General features: G+C 43.8%; 1 protein-coding gene across 1 annotated transcript in view; it reads left to right on the plus strand.

The window, feature by feature from the left end:
• Nucleotides 1–19,336, plus strand: part of LOC142498150 (IgGFc-binding protein-like) — a 65,332-nt gene that overhangs the window by 12,330 nt on the left and 33,666 nt on the right. Inside the window, exons 9-19 of the mRNA XM_075606658.1 lie at nucleotides 2,435–2,482; nucleotides 5,112–5,159; nucleotides 7,721–8,947; nucleotides 9,076–9,129; nucleotides 10,028–11,260; nucleotides 11,394–11,447; nucleotides 11,821–11,871; nucleotides 13,133–14,347; nucleotides 14,482–14,526; nucleotides 16,797–18,029; nucleotides 18,142–18,195. Of these exons, the coding sequence (XP_075462773.1) occupies nucleotides 2,435–2,482; nucleotides 5,112–5,159; nucleotides 7,721–8,947; nucleotides 9,076–9,129; nucleotides 10,028–11,260; nucleotides 11,394–11,447; nucleotides 11,821–11,871; nucleotides 13,133–14,347; nucleotides 14,482–14,526; nucleotides 16,797–18,029; nucleotides 18,142–18,195 (5,262 nt within the window). The remainder of the gene's footprint in view (nucleotides 1–2,434; nucleotides 2,483–5,111; nucleotides 5,160–7,720; nucleotides 8,948–9,075; nucleotides 9,130–10,027; nucleotides 11,261–11,393; nucleotides 11,448–11,820; nucleotides 11,872–13,132; nucleotides 14,348–14,481; nucleotides 14,527–16,796; nucleotides 18,030–18,141; nucleotides 18,196–19,336) is intronic.

Below are 19,336 nucleotides of genomic sequence, written 5' to 3' on the forward strand. Positions count from 1 at the left end.
ACTTATTTTGTATTTTCTTCGCGTAATACCCAGCATAACCTCTACATACTTCTTTGCGTTGTCTGAAGCTTCTGAATTACCGTAATTTTTCAGGCCCAAGTTTCACATCTCTACGCGAGAACAGGCAGAATACATTGGTGGAACACTTTGCTCTTCAGGCACAGTGGAAGGCTTACTGGAAAAATTGTTACTTGCCAGTTAAGGTAGCTATAGGGGCCTATGCACTATAGGTTCATAATAAAAATCGGGTCATTTAAATCACTGGGAGCCAACCTCCCACCCTGAGCAACATCAGTGTGGATCAGGGGCAGGGGGGGATGTGTCTGGTGGGCAGGGAATCAGGAAGCAGCACCCATCCGGTTAAGGTCAGTCAACCTCTCAGGCAGTCACGCACTCACCCACCCACTCAACTCACCCAGTCACCCACCAACTCACCCACTCAGTCACCCATCCACCCAGTCACACACCCAGTCACACACCCAGTCAGTCACTCACCCACCCAGGCAGTTACCCACCCAGGCAGTCACTCACCCACCCAGGCAGTCAGACACCCACCCACCCAGGCAGTCAAGTCACTCAGTCACCCACCGACCCAGTCACTCAGTCACCCACCAGTCGCTCAGTCACCAACCCACCCTGGCAGTCAGTGACCCACTTACCCACCCAACCAGGCAGTCAGTAACCCACCCACCCAACCTGGCAGTCAGTGAAAAAACCTGGCCACCCAACCTGGTAGTCAGTGACCCACCCACCCAACCTGGCAGTCAGTGACCTACCAACCCACCCAACCTGGCAGTCAGTGAACCACCCACCCACCCAACCTGGCAGTCACCCACCCAGACAGTCACCCACCCACCCAGGCAGTCACCCACCCACCCAGGCAGTCACCAACCCAGGGAGTCAGTCACCCAAGGCAGTCAGTCACCCACCCAGTCAGTCAGTCAGTCACCCAGTCACCCACCCATACATAACCTCTCTCCTAGGGGTCACATTTGACTCCTCCCTCACATTCTCCTTTCGCATTCAAAATGTAGCTAAAACCTGTAATTTTTTTCCTCTGTAATATTCCAAAGATACTTCCTTTCCTCTGTGTCGCTCTACAGTTATATCTCTAATGCATGCCCTCATTCTCTCCCGTCTTGACTATTGTAACCTTCTACTGTCTGGCCTTCCTGCGTCTAACTTGTCTCCCCTACAATCTATCATAAAAACCACTGCTAGAATCACTTTATTCTCTCCTGAACCCGTCTCAGCATCTCTCTGCTGAAATTTATCTCCTAGCTTACTATTAAATCCCATATTATTCACAAAATGATCCTCCTCTCTTTTAAGGATATACATTCTTCTGCCCCTCATTACATATGTGCCCTAATTTTTCCCTATACACTGCCTGACTCACCTTAAATTAGATTAAGAACACGGGCCAGTGTGGTATACTGAGGGTCAAGGGCTGATTGGGATCCAGCGGAGATCGCTCCTAATGTGCGTTCTCCAGTGTTCATGCACTTTCTCCTTCGTCCGACCTCAGTTGAATCCCAGGTCTGACTGTTTCCACATCTACATGGGCTCCATTCTTGTTCCCCAGATACAATGTTACAAATACAGTGAGCCCATTATATAGGATTGTTCCATACTTATGAGCAGTCAGTATTTAAAGAGACACTTATCACCACTTCAGAGATTTTTGATGCACTAATCTGGGATCCTTTTCCCACAGAACTCACAATTGGAAAGGATATAAGTGAAAAGAATAAAGATGGATGTGTAATATTACATGATGTGGTTAATATACAGTAAGCTTACTGCCTGTTGTGTTTTAACAGCTTGCCCTTCTGTATTTGTATGGACTGTGCACATGCATCTTGTATTATTTTCACTTACTTTGTATGCTTTGCCCTTGTGTTTACATGGTCACTTTGTTTAATTTGTAGCTAATTCATGATTGTGGTGCAACTTGGCGCCCGGAATTTTCCTGAGTTTCCGCTGGGCGGTGGGCATATTACGGGGATTTGCAGTGTGTTCCGTATCTTGAGAAAGGTCCTAGTGAGGAACCGGACGTGATCCTTTCCAAATAAATGTAGTCACTTATAGACAAGCTCACAAGTCTCCGTTGTTTATTCATCCATGATTGTAATATGCTTTGACATGTTACTATATGTTATACCATAGCAGTTATTTAATCCCATCTGTACTTAACGACGTCCTCCGCGACAGGTACTCATCATGCAGAAGAGTCATTTATTACGTTCAAGGCCAATTTCAACAAAGAAGTATTTTTATTTGATATGTTACCACATGTAACACGTGACTAATATAACAGTGATTAAAGAACTTAAACATTGATATACAATATGGGTCAACAGACTGTTTATATTTAATCTACGGGGAGGAAAATCCATTGAAATAAACAAAAAAAAATGTTTTTCTTTTCTAGAGAAACCAGGTGCAACTGTGAAGCCCAAGATACCGGGAAAGATAAAAGGTGAGTGCACTTGAACTTACTATTGGGATATTTATCTAAATCCATCAGCTCTAAAACTGGTGCAAAATTGATGAATATCCCTCATGTTTATGAAGCTAAACATGACTGTTCACTTTTACAGACAGTAAAAACTACAATCACAAGACAACTCCTTTGAAAAATAGTTTACCAAAAAAATACATAAGATAAATATTGAGTAAGGATTGTAAAAATCCAAATTTGTATCCCTGAGCATTATACAGGTCTTATCGGAAGGCAGACGGCAAGAGAAGTTGGACCACACACTTATTTTGTATTTTCTTCGCGTAATACCCAGCATAACCTCTACATACTTCTTTGCGTTGTCTGAAGCTTCTGAATTACCGTAATTTTTCAGGCCCAAGTTTCACATCTCTACGCGAGAACAGGCAGAATACATTGGTGGAACACTTTGCTCTTCAGGCACAGTGGAAGGCTTACTGGAAAAATTGTTACTTGCCAGTTAAGGTAGCTATAAGGGCCTATGCACTAAAGGTTCATAATAAAAATCACAGGGTCATTTAAATCACTGGGAGCCAACCTCCCACCCTGAGCAGCAGCAGTGGGGATCAGGGGCAGGGGGGGAAGTGTCTGGCGGGCAAGGAATCAGGAAGCAGCACCCATCCGGTCAAGCTCAGACAACCTCTCAGGCAGTCACGCACTCATCCACTCACCCACTCAACTAACCCAGTCACCCACCAACTCAGTCACCCACCAACTCAGTCACCCACCAACTCAGTCACCCACCAACTCAGTCACCCACCAACTCAGTCACCCACCAACTCAGTCACCCATCCACCCAGTCACCCATCCACCCAGTCACCCATCCACCCAGTCACCCATCCACCCAGTCAGTCACTCACCCAGTCACTCACCCACCCAGGCAGTCACTCAGCCACCCAGGCAGTCACTCACCCACCCAGGCAGTCAGACACCCACCCAGGCAGTCAGACACCCACCCAGGCAGTCAGTCAACCACCCAGTCACTCAGTCACCCACCGACCCAGTCACTCAGTCACCCACCAGTCGCTCAGTCACCCACCCACCAAGGCAGCCAGTCAGTCTGGCAGTCAGTCACCCACCCTCGCAGTCAGTGACCCACTTACCCACCCAACCTGGCAATCAGTAACCCACCCACCCAACTTGGCAGTCAGTGAAAAAACCTGGCCACCCACCCAACCTGGCAGTCAGTGACCCACCCACCCAACCTGGTAGTCAGTGACCCACCCACCCAACCTGGCAGTCACCCACCCACCCAGGCAGTCACCCACCCAGGCTGTCACCCACCCAGGCAGTCACCAACCCTCTCCCGTCTTGACTATTGTAACCTTCTACTGTCTGGCCTTCCTGCGTCTAACTTGTCTCCCCTACAATCTATCATAAATGCCTCTGCTAGAATCACTTTATTCTCTCCTGAACCCGTCTCAGCATCTCTCTGCTGAAATTTATCTCCTAGCTTACTATTAAATCCCATATTATTCACAAAATGATCCACCTCTCTTTTAAGGATATACATTCTTCTTCCCCTCATTACATATGTGCCCTAATTTCTCCCTATACACCTGCTGACTCACCTTAAATTAGTTTAAGAACACGGGCCAGTGTGGTATACTGAGGGTCAAGGGCTGATTGGGATCCAGCGGAGATCGCTCCTAATGTGCGTTCTCCAGTGTTCATGCACTTTCTCCTTCGTCCGACCTCAGTTGAATCCCAGGTCTGACGGTTTCCACATCTACATGGGCTCCATTCTTGTTCCCCAGATACAATGTTATAAATACAGTGAGCCCATTATATAGGATTGTTCCATACTTATGAGCAGTCAGTATTTAAAGAGACACTTATCACCACTTCAGAGATTTTTGATGCACTAATCTGGGATCCTTTTCCCACAGAACTCACAATTGGAAAGGATATAAGTGAAAAGAATAAAGATGCATGTGTAATATTACATGAAGTGGTTAATATACAGTACGCTTACTGCCTGTTGTGTTTTAACAGCTTGCCCTTCTGTATTTGTATGGACTGTGCACATGCATCTTGTATTATTTTCACTTACTTTGTATGCTTTGCCCTTGTGTTTATATGGTCACTTTGTTTAATTTGTAGCTAATTCATGATTGTGGTGCAATTTGGCGCCTGGAATTTTCCTGAGTTTCCGCTGGGCGGTGGGCATATTACGGGGATTTGCAGTGTGTTCCGTATCTTGAGAAAGGTCCTAGTGAGGAACCGGACGCGATCCTTTCCAAATAAATGTCGTCACTTATAGACAAGCTCACAAGTCTCCGTTGTTTATTCATCCATGATTGTAATATGCTTTGACATGTTACTATATGTTATACCATAGCAGTTATTTAATCCCATCTGTACTTAACGACGTCCTCCGCGACAGGTACTCATCATGCAGAAGAGTCATTTATTACGTTCAAGGCCAATTTCAACAAAGAAGTATTTTTATTTGATATGTTACCACATGTAACATGTGACTAATATAACAGTGATTAAAGAACTTAAACATTGATATACAATATGGGTCAACAGACTGTTTATATTTAATCTACGGGGAGGAAAATCCATTGAAATAAACAAAAAAAAATCTGTTTTTCTTTTCTAGAGAAACCAGGTGCAACTGTGAAGCCCAAGATACCGGGAAAGATAAAAGGTGAGTGCACCTGAACTTACTATGGGGATATTTATCTAAATCCATCAGCTCTAAAACTGGTGCAAAATTGATGAATATCCCTCATGTTTATGAAGCTAAACATGACTGTTCACTTTTACAGATAGTAAAAACTACAATCACAAGACAACTCCTTTGAAAAATAGTTTACCAAAAAAATACATAAGATAAATATTGAGTGAGGATTGTAAAAATCCAAATTTGTATCCCTGAGCATTATACAGGTCTTATCGGAAGGCAGACGGCAAGAGAATTTGGACCTCACACTTATTTTTTATTTTCTGCGCGTAATACCCAGCATAACCTCTACATACGTACTTCTTTGCGTTGTCTGAAGCTTCTGAATTACCGTAATTTTTCAGGCCCAAATTTCACATCTCTATGCGAGAACAGGCAGAATACACTGGTTGAACACTTTGCTCTTCAGGCACAGTGGAAGGCTTGCTGGAAAATGTGTTACTTGCCAGTTAAGGTAGCTATAGGGGCCTATGCACTAAAGGTTCATAATTAAAATCGCCGGGTGATTTAAATCACTGGGAGCCAACCTCCCACCCTGAGCAGCAGCAGTGGGGATCAGGGGCAGGGGGGGAAGTGTCTGGTGGGCAAGGAATCAGGAAGCAGCACCCACCCGGTCAAGGTCAGTTAACCACTCAGGCTGTCACGCACTCATCCACCCACCCATTCACCCACTCAACTCACCCAGTCACCCACCAACTCACCAACTCAGTCACCTATCCACCCAGTCACCCATCCACCCTGTCACCCACCCACCCAGTCACATACCCAGTCACCCACCGAGTCACACACCCAGTCAGTCACTCAAGCCAGTCACTCACCCACCCAGGCAGTCACTCACTCACCCACCCAAGCAGTCACCCACCCACCCAGGCAGTCATACACCCACCCAGGCAGTCAGTCACCCACCCACCCAGTCACTCACTCACCCACCGACCCAGTCACTCAGTCACCCACCAGTCGCTCAGTCACCCACCCACCAAGGCAGCCAGTGACCCACTTACCCACCCACCCTGGCAGTCAGTAACCCACCCAACCTGGCAGTTAGTGACCCACCCACCCAACCAACCTGGCAGTCAGTGAAAACCTGGCAGTCAGTGAAACCTGGCAGTCAGTCATGGTAGTCAGTCACCCACCCACCCAGGCAGTCATTCACCCAGGCAGTCACCAACCCAGGCAGTCAGTCACCCACACAAGGCAGTCAGTCAGTCACCAACCCAGTCAGTCAGTCAGTCACCCACCCAGACAGTCAGTCACCCACCCATACTTAACCTCCCTCCTAGGGGTCACATTTGACTCCTCCCTCACATTCTCCTTTCGCATTCACAATGTAGCTAAAACCTGTATTTTTTCCTCCGTAATATTCCAAAGATACTTCCTTTCCTCTGTGTCGCTCTACAGTTATATCTCTAATGCATGCCCTCATTCTCTCCCGTCTTGACTATTGTAACCTTCTACTGTCTGGCCTTCCTGCGTCTAACTTGTCTCCCCTACAATCTATCATAAAAACCACTGCTAGAATCACTTTATTCTCTCCTGAACCCGTCTCAGCATCTCTGTGCTGAAATTTCTCTCCTAGCTTACTATTAAATCCCATATTACTCACAAAATTATCCTCCTCTCTTTTAAGGCTATACATTCTTCTGCCCCTCATTACATCTGTGCCCTAATTTCTCCCAATACACCTGCCTGACTCTTGCGTTCTGCTCAAGGATGTCGACTGTCTAACCCTTTAGCCCCTAAAGCCCTCTCCCGCCTAAAACCTCTCACTTACTGCCCCAAACCTCTGGAATGCCCTCCCACTCAATATCCGCTAGCACCCTCACTCTTCACCTTTAAGACCCATTTTAAAACACACCTCTTTAATGAAGCGTACGAGTAGCTCCGTGGCTGATACTATACATCTCATTCATCAACCTTGGCCCCTTGCAGATGCACTTACCAGAACCCCTTCTACTGTCTCTGTACATTCTTGCTACTTATCACTTAGATTTTAAGCTCTATGGGACAGGAACTCATTATCCCTAATGTTACTTTTATGTATCAAGCGCTTATTCCCATTATGGGTAGTATTATTATGTCACGTTTATTGATGCTGTGACGCGCTATGTACATATATATATATAATCACAATACATTTCTTAACATCATTATTGTGCGAAATTGTTGTATGGGTGGCTACGTTGGCGGATACTTTACATCTAATATGCATTGACCTTGACCCCTTGAAGATGCACACCCACCTACTGTCTCTGTAAATTCTCCCTTCCTACCACTTAGATTATTATGTCACGTTTATTACTGCTGTGAAGAGCTATGTACATGGATGGCACTATGTAAAGGCATACATACATACATACATACAAACATACATACATAAAATGCTGACTATGATTCACACTTTTCACAAGGTTGGGGTAGAGCTTGCAAAGAGCTCTATGATATTATATGGTACAGTAAGTGCTACTAGAGCTGTGATAATGGGGGTATAGGTATTGACAGTGTGATTTCTGTCCTATCCTTTACAGGTCTTGGTGCAGGCAGTCCACTTGGCAAAGAATTTATCACAGTCTTCATGCAGAATCATGATGCTACAGAGCTTCCTGAACTTGAGCTGCTAGTGACTGGGTCCTCACCATCCACCTCTGTTTCTGTTACCATAAACAAGTCTGACTTCAGGAAAGACATAACCGTTGGTAAAGGGGAAACAGTGTCTGTTCCTATCACAGCACCTGTAGAGTTGCAAGGGACTGGCATCTTCCCATCCTCTGTGGTAATTAAAGCTGATGCAGATATCACAGTGGTTTCTCGGAACTATAAATATGCCAGTTCTGACACTGCCTTGCTTTATCCAGTGCACCAGTTAGGCCTTCAATACTACATTGTTACTCCACCTTGGGGACCTGAATCACAGTACAAAGAATTCTCTGTGGTTACATATAAGAATCCCAACACGGTTGACATCTACCTTAAAGGAGCTGTGAATCTGAAAGGAGTTAAATATGCACCGGGTAGTAAACTCACATTGGCCCTTCAGCCATTCCAAGCTGTCCAGATCCAGAGCAAAGATGACCTGTCTGGAACCAAGGTTGTTGCTAAATATCCTGTAGCTGTTCTAACTGGGCACACCTGCTCTATGAAGAATGGAGAGTGTGATCACGTCTATGAGCAGCTCTTACCTGTTGCCAGTTGGGGAACAACATTCTTTGTCCCAGGCTTGTCCTTTCAGCCTAAATCTGATATTGCATTTGTTGTGGCTTCCCAAGACACCTGTCTGGATTACCATTCTGGCACAAAAAAGGGAAACAGAAATATAACAACTGGAGAGGTCACCCAATTTGAAGTTAATGTCGCCACGCCCTTATCCATCATTGCCAGTGAAAAGATTCAAGTCTTGCTTTACGGCACAGGAGGGACATTCAAAGACAAAACATTCGACCCATTCCTTACCAATATTCCGGACACAGGGAAATTTGGCTACACTTATGAAATAATTGGACAGAACAAATTTAATACAAATCTGGCTATTATTCTAACCAAGACGTCAAAAGAATCAGGAATTACCTTTGATGGCAAGACTTCCGGAAAGATACAATGGAGGAGATTCCCAGCAACAGAGTACTCCTGGGGGGAATATGACTATGGAAGTGGCTTTAGTACTCACATTGTGGAAAACCTTAAATTTCCATTCGGACTCCTGAGCATTGGATTCTCTGAACGTATTGGATATGGATCTGTCGCACCATGTATCAGTGGTATGTTCTTCATTCCTATGAATGTGCACTGGCACCTTTTCTTTATTTCTCTTTACAAAATGATTTGTCTACATATTTATGGAATGGATATTTTGGTCATTTTAATGTTATGGTTTTTTTTTGTCTAGGCCCAGGAGCACCAGTGACTATCCCCACTGCACCACCTACTGAGATGCCTATAGGTAAATGGAGATATTCAAGATCCGTGTTACTGGAACTTGACAAATTAGCAGCATAGAAAGTTTATATATATGCGCTTATGATGCTCCTCTGTTTATCATATGGCCTAGAATTCCTCAGCCACATCGCTGCCTCTATGCATCCCATATTATCTCTGATGCATCTACATTGGATGTCATGTTACTTTTATCACTCCCTCTGGCTGTAACCCCATACATGGCCTACTGTTTACACAAGTGTCTGGCGCGATGCAGTGGAATATTCTGTGATATTCTGTGTTATCACTGCCATTCAATCCTATGGAAAACCTGTTATATGCTGTGTAATAACGAGATATTCTGCATTATGAGTGGGTGCAACAACCTAGCTACATCTGTACCCATCTATTTGGTGCAATGCATTGTCCAGGCACTATCCCTCTTCTCTGCTAATTTGGGTTTCCAGCAGAAATGGGCTTTGATGGCAGAAGATGAGAGGTGAATTAAATAATCCACCTCTTACACACATTCTTGAATTAATATTTAATTTCCTGTTTTTAAATAAGATATTTTATCAGGTATATATACAATGAAACAGTATATGAATTGTAATTTCAACTTCGGGAGGGGGAGGGATATAATGTGATCTGCCTATATTCCAAATGAAGTGGCCTTATGAGCCTTGCTGTCAATTTAATAGCACAATATAGTTTTTAATTTGATACTGGTGAATCCAAAAAGGGATATAACATTTAGAAGTGTCATCTCATATTTCGGGCTTTATAAAGCGAGGAGGGAGGGGGGGGGGGGGGGATACATGGAACAACGTTCCAGTTAGAGGTGAGAGATATTATAACAGTCCCAATGAAAAAGCATGAGGTCAAATGACATCTTCTATCCTTGATCTCTCTCTATCCTTTAGGTTTACCCTCAGCATGGCCGGCGGGAAAGGAATTTATTACCACTTTTATGCAGAACGCTGACCCCAAGACACCAGGAGAATTCACACTTCTTATCACAGGTCACCACGGAGACACTTTAGTCACTGTAACTGACCCCAAGTCAGATTTCCTAAAGAAGGTGTCTGTGAATGAGCAAGAAACAGTGGTAGTGCGGATTCCAGTAAATGTGGAGACCGTAGGGTCTAAACCCTCTGCCTATTCAATTATTATCAAAGCCGACAAAGATATCTCCATTGAGTCACGGAACTTTAAACCCTTTAGTGAAGGTACAGCACTAATGTTCCCACTTCAAGAACTGGGAACAGAGTATTACATTCTCACCCCAGCTGGTGAACCTAAAGGCTCAGAAGGATATAAGGAGTTTTCCATTATCTCCTATAAGGACATCACCAAGGTGGATATATTCCTTAAAGGAGAGGTCACCTATTTGAGTAAAAAATATCCAACTGGCAGTAATCTCAAGCTGACACTACAACCATTTGAGACTATCCAACTGCAAAGCAAAGATGACCTGTCCGGCACTAGAGTGGTTGCTCAAAATCCAGTGGCTGTACTAAGTGGACACACATATTACATAGAAAACAGTGCCAGTGACCATGTTGCTGAGCAACTGCGCCCTGTGTCCAGTTGGGGGAAGATCTTTTTAGTACCTCCTTTATCCTTCCAGTCCAACGCTGATGTGGCCCAGGTTGTGGCTTCTAAAAAAACCAAGGTGTATTATCAGTCAGGGCCGAACAAGGGGACACTCACTTTAGAAGCTGGGGAAGTGATGAGGTTCGAGGTGAGAGAATCCGACCCACTCTACATTTCTGCAGAATATGGAATTCAAGTGGTGTTTTACTTCACTGGCGGGATCGTGGATGGCAAGGAGTTTGATCCTTTCATGATTGACATTCCTGACAGTTCAAAGTATGGCACATCATATAAAGTCAGTGGCCACGAGAAGATAGAGAACAACATGTTCATTATAGTCGCTGAGACGTTATCAACTACAGGAATACTATTTGATGGAATGCCACTGGGGAAAATAGAGTGGAGACCTATGATAGGGACTGCATACTCTTGGGGAGAATACAGCTTCGGCAGTGGATACAGCTCCCACACTATCGAGCACCCCAACACGCCATTCCTTATTCTGAGCATTGGGGTCTCGGAAAAGATAGGGTATGGATCTCCTGCGGTGTGCACAGGCGGTAAGTTGGGAGTCCTAATCATACACTTGCCTAACTACTGTGACTATATGCGATTGGGAAAATGGGAGGTTTTGTAAACTAATCTCATCAGATACATACGTTTGCTATACTCATGTTATTTGTGTAATTTCAGGAATAGGGTCTCCATCAGCTTTGAAGCCAATTCCTGAGTCTGAAGTGCCAAGTGGTGAGTAGTGACAATACCGAATCCAGCCATTTACAGTACTTGGAAGAGACATAGGTCCTTATTCTATCAAATGCAAGAGCCCCAGTCCGGGGCTACCACACTTTATAGAATAAGAGCCATAGGCCCTTATTCTGGAAGATGTGATAAGCGTAGATGACGCGCTATAGTATGAAAAGCTCCATTAAAGTCAATGGATATAGCACGTCCTCAGCACTGCCACACCATACAGAATAAGGGACATAGACTGTGTACGAAAGATGAAGTATGTATGATCCCTGTCTGAAAAGAAGGTAGAGGGGTCTCTATAATGCCCCACAAAAATAGCCACATTTTTAGAAAAGAAAAACATTTCACGTGTTCTCTTATATTCCAGAAACAGAGATTGCCGAAACATATCCAACTACTGGGCCTGTGAAAATACGAGGTGGGATAATTATCCTGATTATTCTGTGACATTGTAACCAAGTATATCCATGTGAAAATGAAAGAAGATATTAAAAACTCCTTAGGGATAGTACCCCCATGTACAAGAGAATGGGTCTTAATGGTTGTGATGTGGTTCTTCTTTATGCTGAAAAATTGTGAATGTGTTATGACCCCTCCTGCATCTTTTCTATTGAGCCTGTGAACTCTTATGGGGTAGAGATACTGTATTGTATTGTGGGTAATCTAAATTTACTAGTCGGAAATATTTCTGAAGATAATTTTCTTTTGTACTGTATTTACAACTACTCCAGAAAGTTAAAATAATAGCGTGAGGTACGCAGCAGATAGGAATGTTACAGATAGTCCCTGCCCCATAGAGCTTACAATCTATGTTTTTGGTGCCTGGGGCACACGGAGACTTGCCCACAGTCACAAGGAGTTGACATTGGGATTTGAACCAGGTTCCCCTGATTCAAACTCGGTGTCCTTGCTTACATAGTCAGTGTCGTTACTCCTTCTCCTAACAAGGTAAACACTTCTTAAAATGAAGAATAAATAGCTGAGAATGTACTTATCCAAAAGATCAATACAGAATACAATTTAACATACAGCAAGATGGCTGAGATATCTTTTGTTTTCATTGTCTGGAGGCAGATATCTTTGATCTCTGAAGTCATTTATGACACTGGAACTCCCAAGGGAATTATTAATCACACTGGCATCTGCCTCTTCCGGTATAGCTCAAAGCAGACAATTCCTCCTCCTCTTCATCTGGTATAGTAGCTATGGCCACATCAGCAAATAATAAAGGTTGTTGCAGAAAAAGTGATTTGTGATGAGTCCCAGTAATGAAGCTCGGCTTCACATCACAAATCAAGGTGTCTGCCTCAAGATACCCTACAAGAAAATACACATATCTCAATCGTTTAATGTTAAGTTAACCATGGACAGCTCTTAAAATATGTTTACACATTATTTTAAAAAAAAAAAAAAAAATCATGGCTAACTTGTAAAAAGGGTGTAATCATCTTTTAAGATCCAATGCTGGAATTAAATTTAAAAAAATCCAAAACCAATTGAGTTCCAGGAAAACTGAAACCAAAACACCAGCAAAAATGCCCAACCTTAGTATTAACACTTAGCTGATTAATTTCTGGTTTATTATCCCAACAACTGGTTATTGCAATGTGAAATACAGTATGGACTAAGTACTACAAAAAAGTCATGGGATAAACCGATGTATGTCCTTTTTTCCTCAGGTAGTCCACAAGGAATGGAGTTTATTACTGTATTCATGCAGAATCACAATCCCAAGGAGATTCCACAACTGGAGCTTCTGGTTACCGGCACCTCCCCATCTACCTCTGTCTCTGTCACCATTAACAAGTCTAACTTTAAAAAAGATGTAAAGGTCGGGAAAGGAGAAACTGTCAAAATTCCTATCACAGAACCAATAGAGTTGCTTGGGTCTGGTACGTCCCCATCTTCTGTGACAATTAAGGCAGATGCAGACGTTACTGTCATTTCTCGGAACTATAAACCTGCCAGTGCTGATACTGCCTTGCTTTACCCAGTGCACGAGTTGGGAACTGAATACTATGTGATTACCCCTCCATGGGGACCTGATTCTGAATACACAGAATTCTCTGTGGTCACATACAAATATCCCAGTAAAGTTGAAATCCTTCTGAAAGGAGCTGTGAAAGTTTTAGGAAAGGATTACAAGCCAGGTAGCAAAATCGAGCTAACCCTTGAACCCTTCCAAGCTATACAAATCCAGAGCAGGAATGATTTATCGGGAACCAAGGTGATTGCTCAGCGTCCTGTAGCTGTTCTCAGTGGGCACACATGCTCCCAGAAGAATGGCGCCTGCGACCATGTATATGAACAACTCCTGCCTGTTGACAGTTGGGGCACCAAGTTCCTTATCCCAGCCTTGTCTTTCCAGCCCAAAAATGATGTGGCATTTGTAGGGGCTTCCCAAGACACCTTCATTGACTATCAATCTGGGAGCCAGACAGGCAAAAAGCATTTAGAAGATGGAGACGTGGCCCAGTTTGAAATCTCGACTTCCAAGCCTTTAACTATTCAAGCCAGTGATAAGGTCCAAATACTATTTTACAGCACTGGAGGGGCAATAAAGAACAAATCATTTAACTCCTTCCTCACAAACATCCCTGACATGGACAAGTATGGCCTCACCTACGAAATTATTGGGCAAGAAAAGTTTGATACAAATATAGCCGTCATTCTAGCGAAAACATCAGAGGGGCCAAGAACAACCTTCGATGGGAAAACATTAAAAGAGATTCAGTGGACAGCATTCCCGGGGACTGAGTACTCTTGGGGTGAATACAGCTTTGGCAGTGGCTTCAGCTCTCACATTATGGAAAACCGAAACAGTCCATTCGGACTCTTGAGCATTGGGAACTCAGATCAAGTTGGCTATGGATCTGTTGCAGCTTGCATTGGTGGTAAGTGTCTTTAATGTCCACTACATCTTTTCATTCTCATGTCCTTTATTTTCTGTGTATTCTTTTCACAATGGTAATCTTTGTATTTAACAAAGTGCTGTGCTGCTCTAAAATTATCTGATTTTTTTTTCTAGGGTTTGGATCTCTGTCTACAAAGCCGCCAGTGGAGAAACATAGGGGTAAGATCTGATATGATTTCTAATAGCGTTTTATATTTGACAACAGTGATATACTGTAGTCCCATATACCATTATCAGGTAGCAAGTCAGAAAAACTAAAGCAATCCCCAAACAGTTTAAAACTTTATTGTAGCTGCTTGTAAAATTATGGTAACAACATTTTCAATCGATAATTCGGACGCCAGCTACAGTAATTTTGTTTGGGTAACAGCCTTCAGCCGCTGGTAGGCTGGATCCATATTCCATGAACCAGGCACCTCGTGACCACGATAACTTGAAACAGACCATCTAATACAAAGCTACAGGTACAAAATCTTCATACTGTAGACCCTTACACCTTCTCTGCTTCAGAAATGTGTTTACTGACAACCTTTCACTTTATAAAACAATGTCTTTTTTATGTTACATAGATACATAGTTAAATAGTAGATGAGGGTGAAAAAAAGACATATGTCCATTGAGTTCAACCTATGTTAAATTTAGATGGCAGATACTTATCCTATACAGCAGGGGCTGTGCAAAGTTTCTGTGCAGCGCCCCCCTGCCTGCCAGCCCCCGCACTCGCACCTCCCCCCTTTCCTGTTAACCGGCATCAAATGACGCAGTGGGTCCTGTGATGTCACGTGACCCCCACAGCATCAGTTGACGCACGTTACCATGGTGATGCGTCCAGAAGCCGGCTGAATCCTGGTAAGATGTGGTTGCAGAGGCCTCGCGCAGCCCTCCTGCATTTCATCTAAAGCGTGGGGGCCTCTGTAAGTGCCGCGCCCCCCCAAAAAATCCTATGCCCCCCCTGGAGGGTGCACCCCCCAGTTTGCGCACCCCTGCTGTACAGTATTTGTATTTACAGTATATTGATCCAGAGGAAGGCAAACAAAAAAAACCAATACAGATAAAAAAAACAATACATATAAAACAATACATATAACCCCCCCCCCCATTTGCGTCATTTGCCATGGCAACGCATCAGCAGCCGTCTGAATCTCGGTAAGGAATAGGTCGCAGAGGCCTCATGCGATCCCCCGGCATGTAATTTAAATGCCATGGGGAAGAGCGCGGGGCCTCTGCAACCACCCCGCCCCCCCATCAAAAATATCCCGCCTCCCCTGGGCCCCCCAGTTTGCGCACCGCTGCAGTAGAGAGCCCGGCAAAATAAATGCTCATGCTTCATAGAAAAGCACAGGCTTTTACAGCTAAAGGCTTTGCCAACATCTCTGTGTCTCCTTTTTTTTTATAATCCAAAATATCCCCAAACCTGGTATAATGATTGTCAAACAGGGGAAGTTGGAGAGTGATAAACACAATGAAAGCTGCTCCCAAGAGCTTGCAATCTAATTGTTGATACCTGAGGGAGATCAAGGAGGTTAGGGAGATAAAGTGATATGTCTACTGACAACTACTGATGTCTGATGACCCCTAAAACAGTATGGAAAGCATGAATACCCCATACAAATGATTATTCCACTAATTAAGGAATAAACTAGAAATATATACATTTTCGTAGTTGAAATGAAAGCTTCCAGACATACAAGTAAGGCAGTGATTTCCAACCTTTTTTGTTTGGAGGAACCCTTGAAGTATTTCGAAAAATCTCGGGGAACCCCTATCTGGCTGACACATATTAGGTTCGACAGGGGTCAGTCACAACATTTCACACCTCACGAGCCACCTCTATTTCCCACCCTCTACCCATGTATTTCTCTCCCATCCATCTCACTAACTCTCCCCCCTCCCGTCTTGCATGTATTTATCCCTTGCGTCTCACTCTTACTCACTCTTTTCCTCACTCACTCCCTCCTGCCCCCTCTTCTCTCATAGACACACAGAGCTGCTGAGTGCATCCTTTTTTCAGTGCAACTATTTGTTCTCTATGTTTAATAAGCAGTGCATGAATCACAACATCAGGACCTGCTTACAGAGCTGCTTAACCCTCACATACTTCTGCACAGGAAGGAAGGGTATGGGAAACGACTTTTTTGTCAGTACACAATCTGAAAAGAGCACAATTTGCCTCATAAATTTCATTTCTGGGGTCCCAAATGGCAAAGCAGGCCTACACAACTCCAGTCCTCAAGGGCCGCAAACAGGCCAGGTTTTCAGGATATCCCTACTTGAGCACAGCTGGCTCAATTAGTGGCTCAGTATAATAGTCCAAGAACATCCGTAATAGAGTTAATGCACCCCAGTCAATATTTTTGTAACCATGAGAAGAGAGAGGCTGCATGTAGTTTGTGATACAATATGTCTTCTTTCTTTTGTTTGTACTCTAGGTATTCCCTCGGGGTGGCCAACTGGGATGGAGTTTGTCACCAGCTTCATGCAGAACGATAACGCCAAAGTCCCGGGAGATTTCACACTCCTTATTACTGGCGTCTACCCAGAAACAATGGTCATCATCACTGTGCAGAAATCGGCTTTCAGAAAAGTGGTGACTGTAGGAGAAAGAGAAACTATCGTAGTGACAATTGCCCTCAATGTAGAGATAATTGGCTCCAAGACTTCCACCTCCTCAGTAGTCATTAAGGCCAATAAAGAAATCTCTGTTGAATCTCGGAACTTCAAGCCTTTCAGTGAGGGGACATCACTGATGTATCCTTCCCATGAACTGGGCACTGAATATTACATCCTTACTCCAGCTGGTGAGCCAAAAGGTTTGAGAGGTTACAAAGAATTTTCTATCATCAACTATCACGATGCCTCCTCAGTGACCATCTACCTACGGGGAGGTGTAACATACTTGGGCAGGATGTACCCAGCTGGTAGCAAGCTCAGTTTGAAATTGAAACCCTTTGAGGTTGTCCAACTTCAGAGCAAAGATGACCTGTCTGGAACAAGAGTGGTTACCCAGAATCCCGTGGCTGTACTGAGTGGACATGTATGTTACAAAGAACACACTGACTGTGATCATGTCACTGAGCAGCTGCGTCCTGTGTCGATGTGGGGAAGTACCTTTGTTGTGCCTCCATTATCTTTTCAGTCAAATGCTGATGTAGTGCTTGTTGTGGCATCTCAAAATACACAAATAGATTATCAGTCTGGTACCACTAAAGAGAGTCGCACCGTAAAGGCTGGAGAAGTGATAACGTTTGAAGTACAGAGCACAAGCCCACTTTACATCTCAGCTGGAGCTGGTTTGCAGGTGGCATTTTATTCTACTGGAGGTATACTGAATGGTAAAAAGTTTGACCCATTTATGATCAACATTCCAGACAGATCAAAGTTTGGCACCTCCTATAAGATTAATGGCCACAAGGATATTGATAATAATATGGCGATTATTGTGGCTGAGACCTTCTCCGCATCTGGGATAACATTTGATGGAAAGCCAATGGATAACATGCAATGGAGAGCAATGATTGGAACCCCATATTCTTGGGGGGAGCTTAACTATGGACGTGGGTTTAGCTCTCACATTGTAGAACATCCCCATTCTCCTTTTCTGCTCCTAAATATTGGTATTTCAGAACGTATTGGGTATGGGTCTCCTGCAGTCTGCACTGGGGGTGAGTATCTATATCATGGTCCTATCTATCCTTAATTTTGAATTTTGGGATCTTAATGATGTATAGGAGACTGGGTATTGTAGTAACAATCAAAATATGTTTCTTATTTCAGGAATTCAGTCTCCAGCTACCTTACAGCCAAGACCTCCTATTGAAGACCTTACTGGTAATTATTGTAGTCAAAGGGGTTTTGCCCATTTCTTCTAAACAGTGCTATGCCATAAGACCCATATGGCCCTGCAAGTGAAGGGGCTTTAAGGTCTATCAGTGCATAGCACCGCTTGGTAAATATAGTGCTCTGGGGTTATTTGTCAAAGTCTCACAGCTGCAAATCTGAGGCCAAATCTATACAAAAACCCAGCCCCAGATTTATTAAAGAAGAGACCACTATTGAACACACTGGAATTTATTTTTCTTTGAGAAATAAGATCCCTGTCTCTTGCACCAGTTTTGAGATTTTGAGAAAGCAGTGTCTAATGTGTCTCTTTGTGTGCTAATAACATGCACTAGAGAAATGTTTAGGGCCATTAGTCTTGGACACAGTATCTGGGAGCGTTTAGAACAGGGTGGCCAACTCCAGTCCTAATGGGCCGTCTACAGGCCAATTATTAGGGATATCCCTGCTTCAGCACAGGTGGCTCAATCTGGAGCACAGTCATTCTGAAAGATCCACTGATTGAGCCTTCTGTGCTGAAGCCGGGATATCCTTAAAACCTGCTGGTGGCCATTGCGGACTGGTTGGCCACTCCTGGTTTAGTGAAAGAAATGCATCTGGCACAACCCGATTGGGATCTTCACCAGGTCAGATTTTATTTTTCTATATCTTTATGGGATCAGGAGGATGCCTCTCAGCTTCAGCACAGTAATACTTTTCAAGCTATGAGCTTTGTGGTATCAGTGGGTTGTGCTCAGATCTATAGGTTGGAATGGTACCAAACAAAAAAAAAGTCCTATAAATGTCAACTCCCTGTCAACACCTTTTGCCAGCACAGTGTTTAATAACAAAAATCAATATGGAAACTACTGTAGATGCTTAAGAAAGCACATTGCACAAGAAACCAAACACGCTTAAACAGGGAGTTATATACGCTTCTCATGGAGTAGCTATGGTCTGTGGATCTCTTGCTTAAAGGAACAAAACATGCTTTTTTTTTTCAATTCAGTGAAGCAGGAGGTCTCCGGAGCGAAACTGTGTTTATTTCTGCTCCTGGCACCCCCTGCTCCCTGACATACTTACATCCGTAATGGGTGCCGTTAGCAACTCCGGAGGTTTAAAGGTCCTGGTCACGTGTGACCAATATGAAGCC

This window comes from Ascaphus truei, chromosome 6 (genome assembly GCF_040206685.1).
Source record: "Ascaphus truei isolate aAscTru1 chromosome 6, aAscTru1.hap1, whole genome shotgun sequence".
Lineage (NCBI taxonomy): Eukaryota > Metazoa > Chordata > Amphibia > Anura > Ascaphidae > Ascaphus > Ascaphus truei.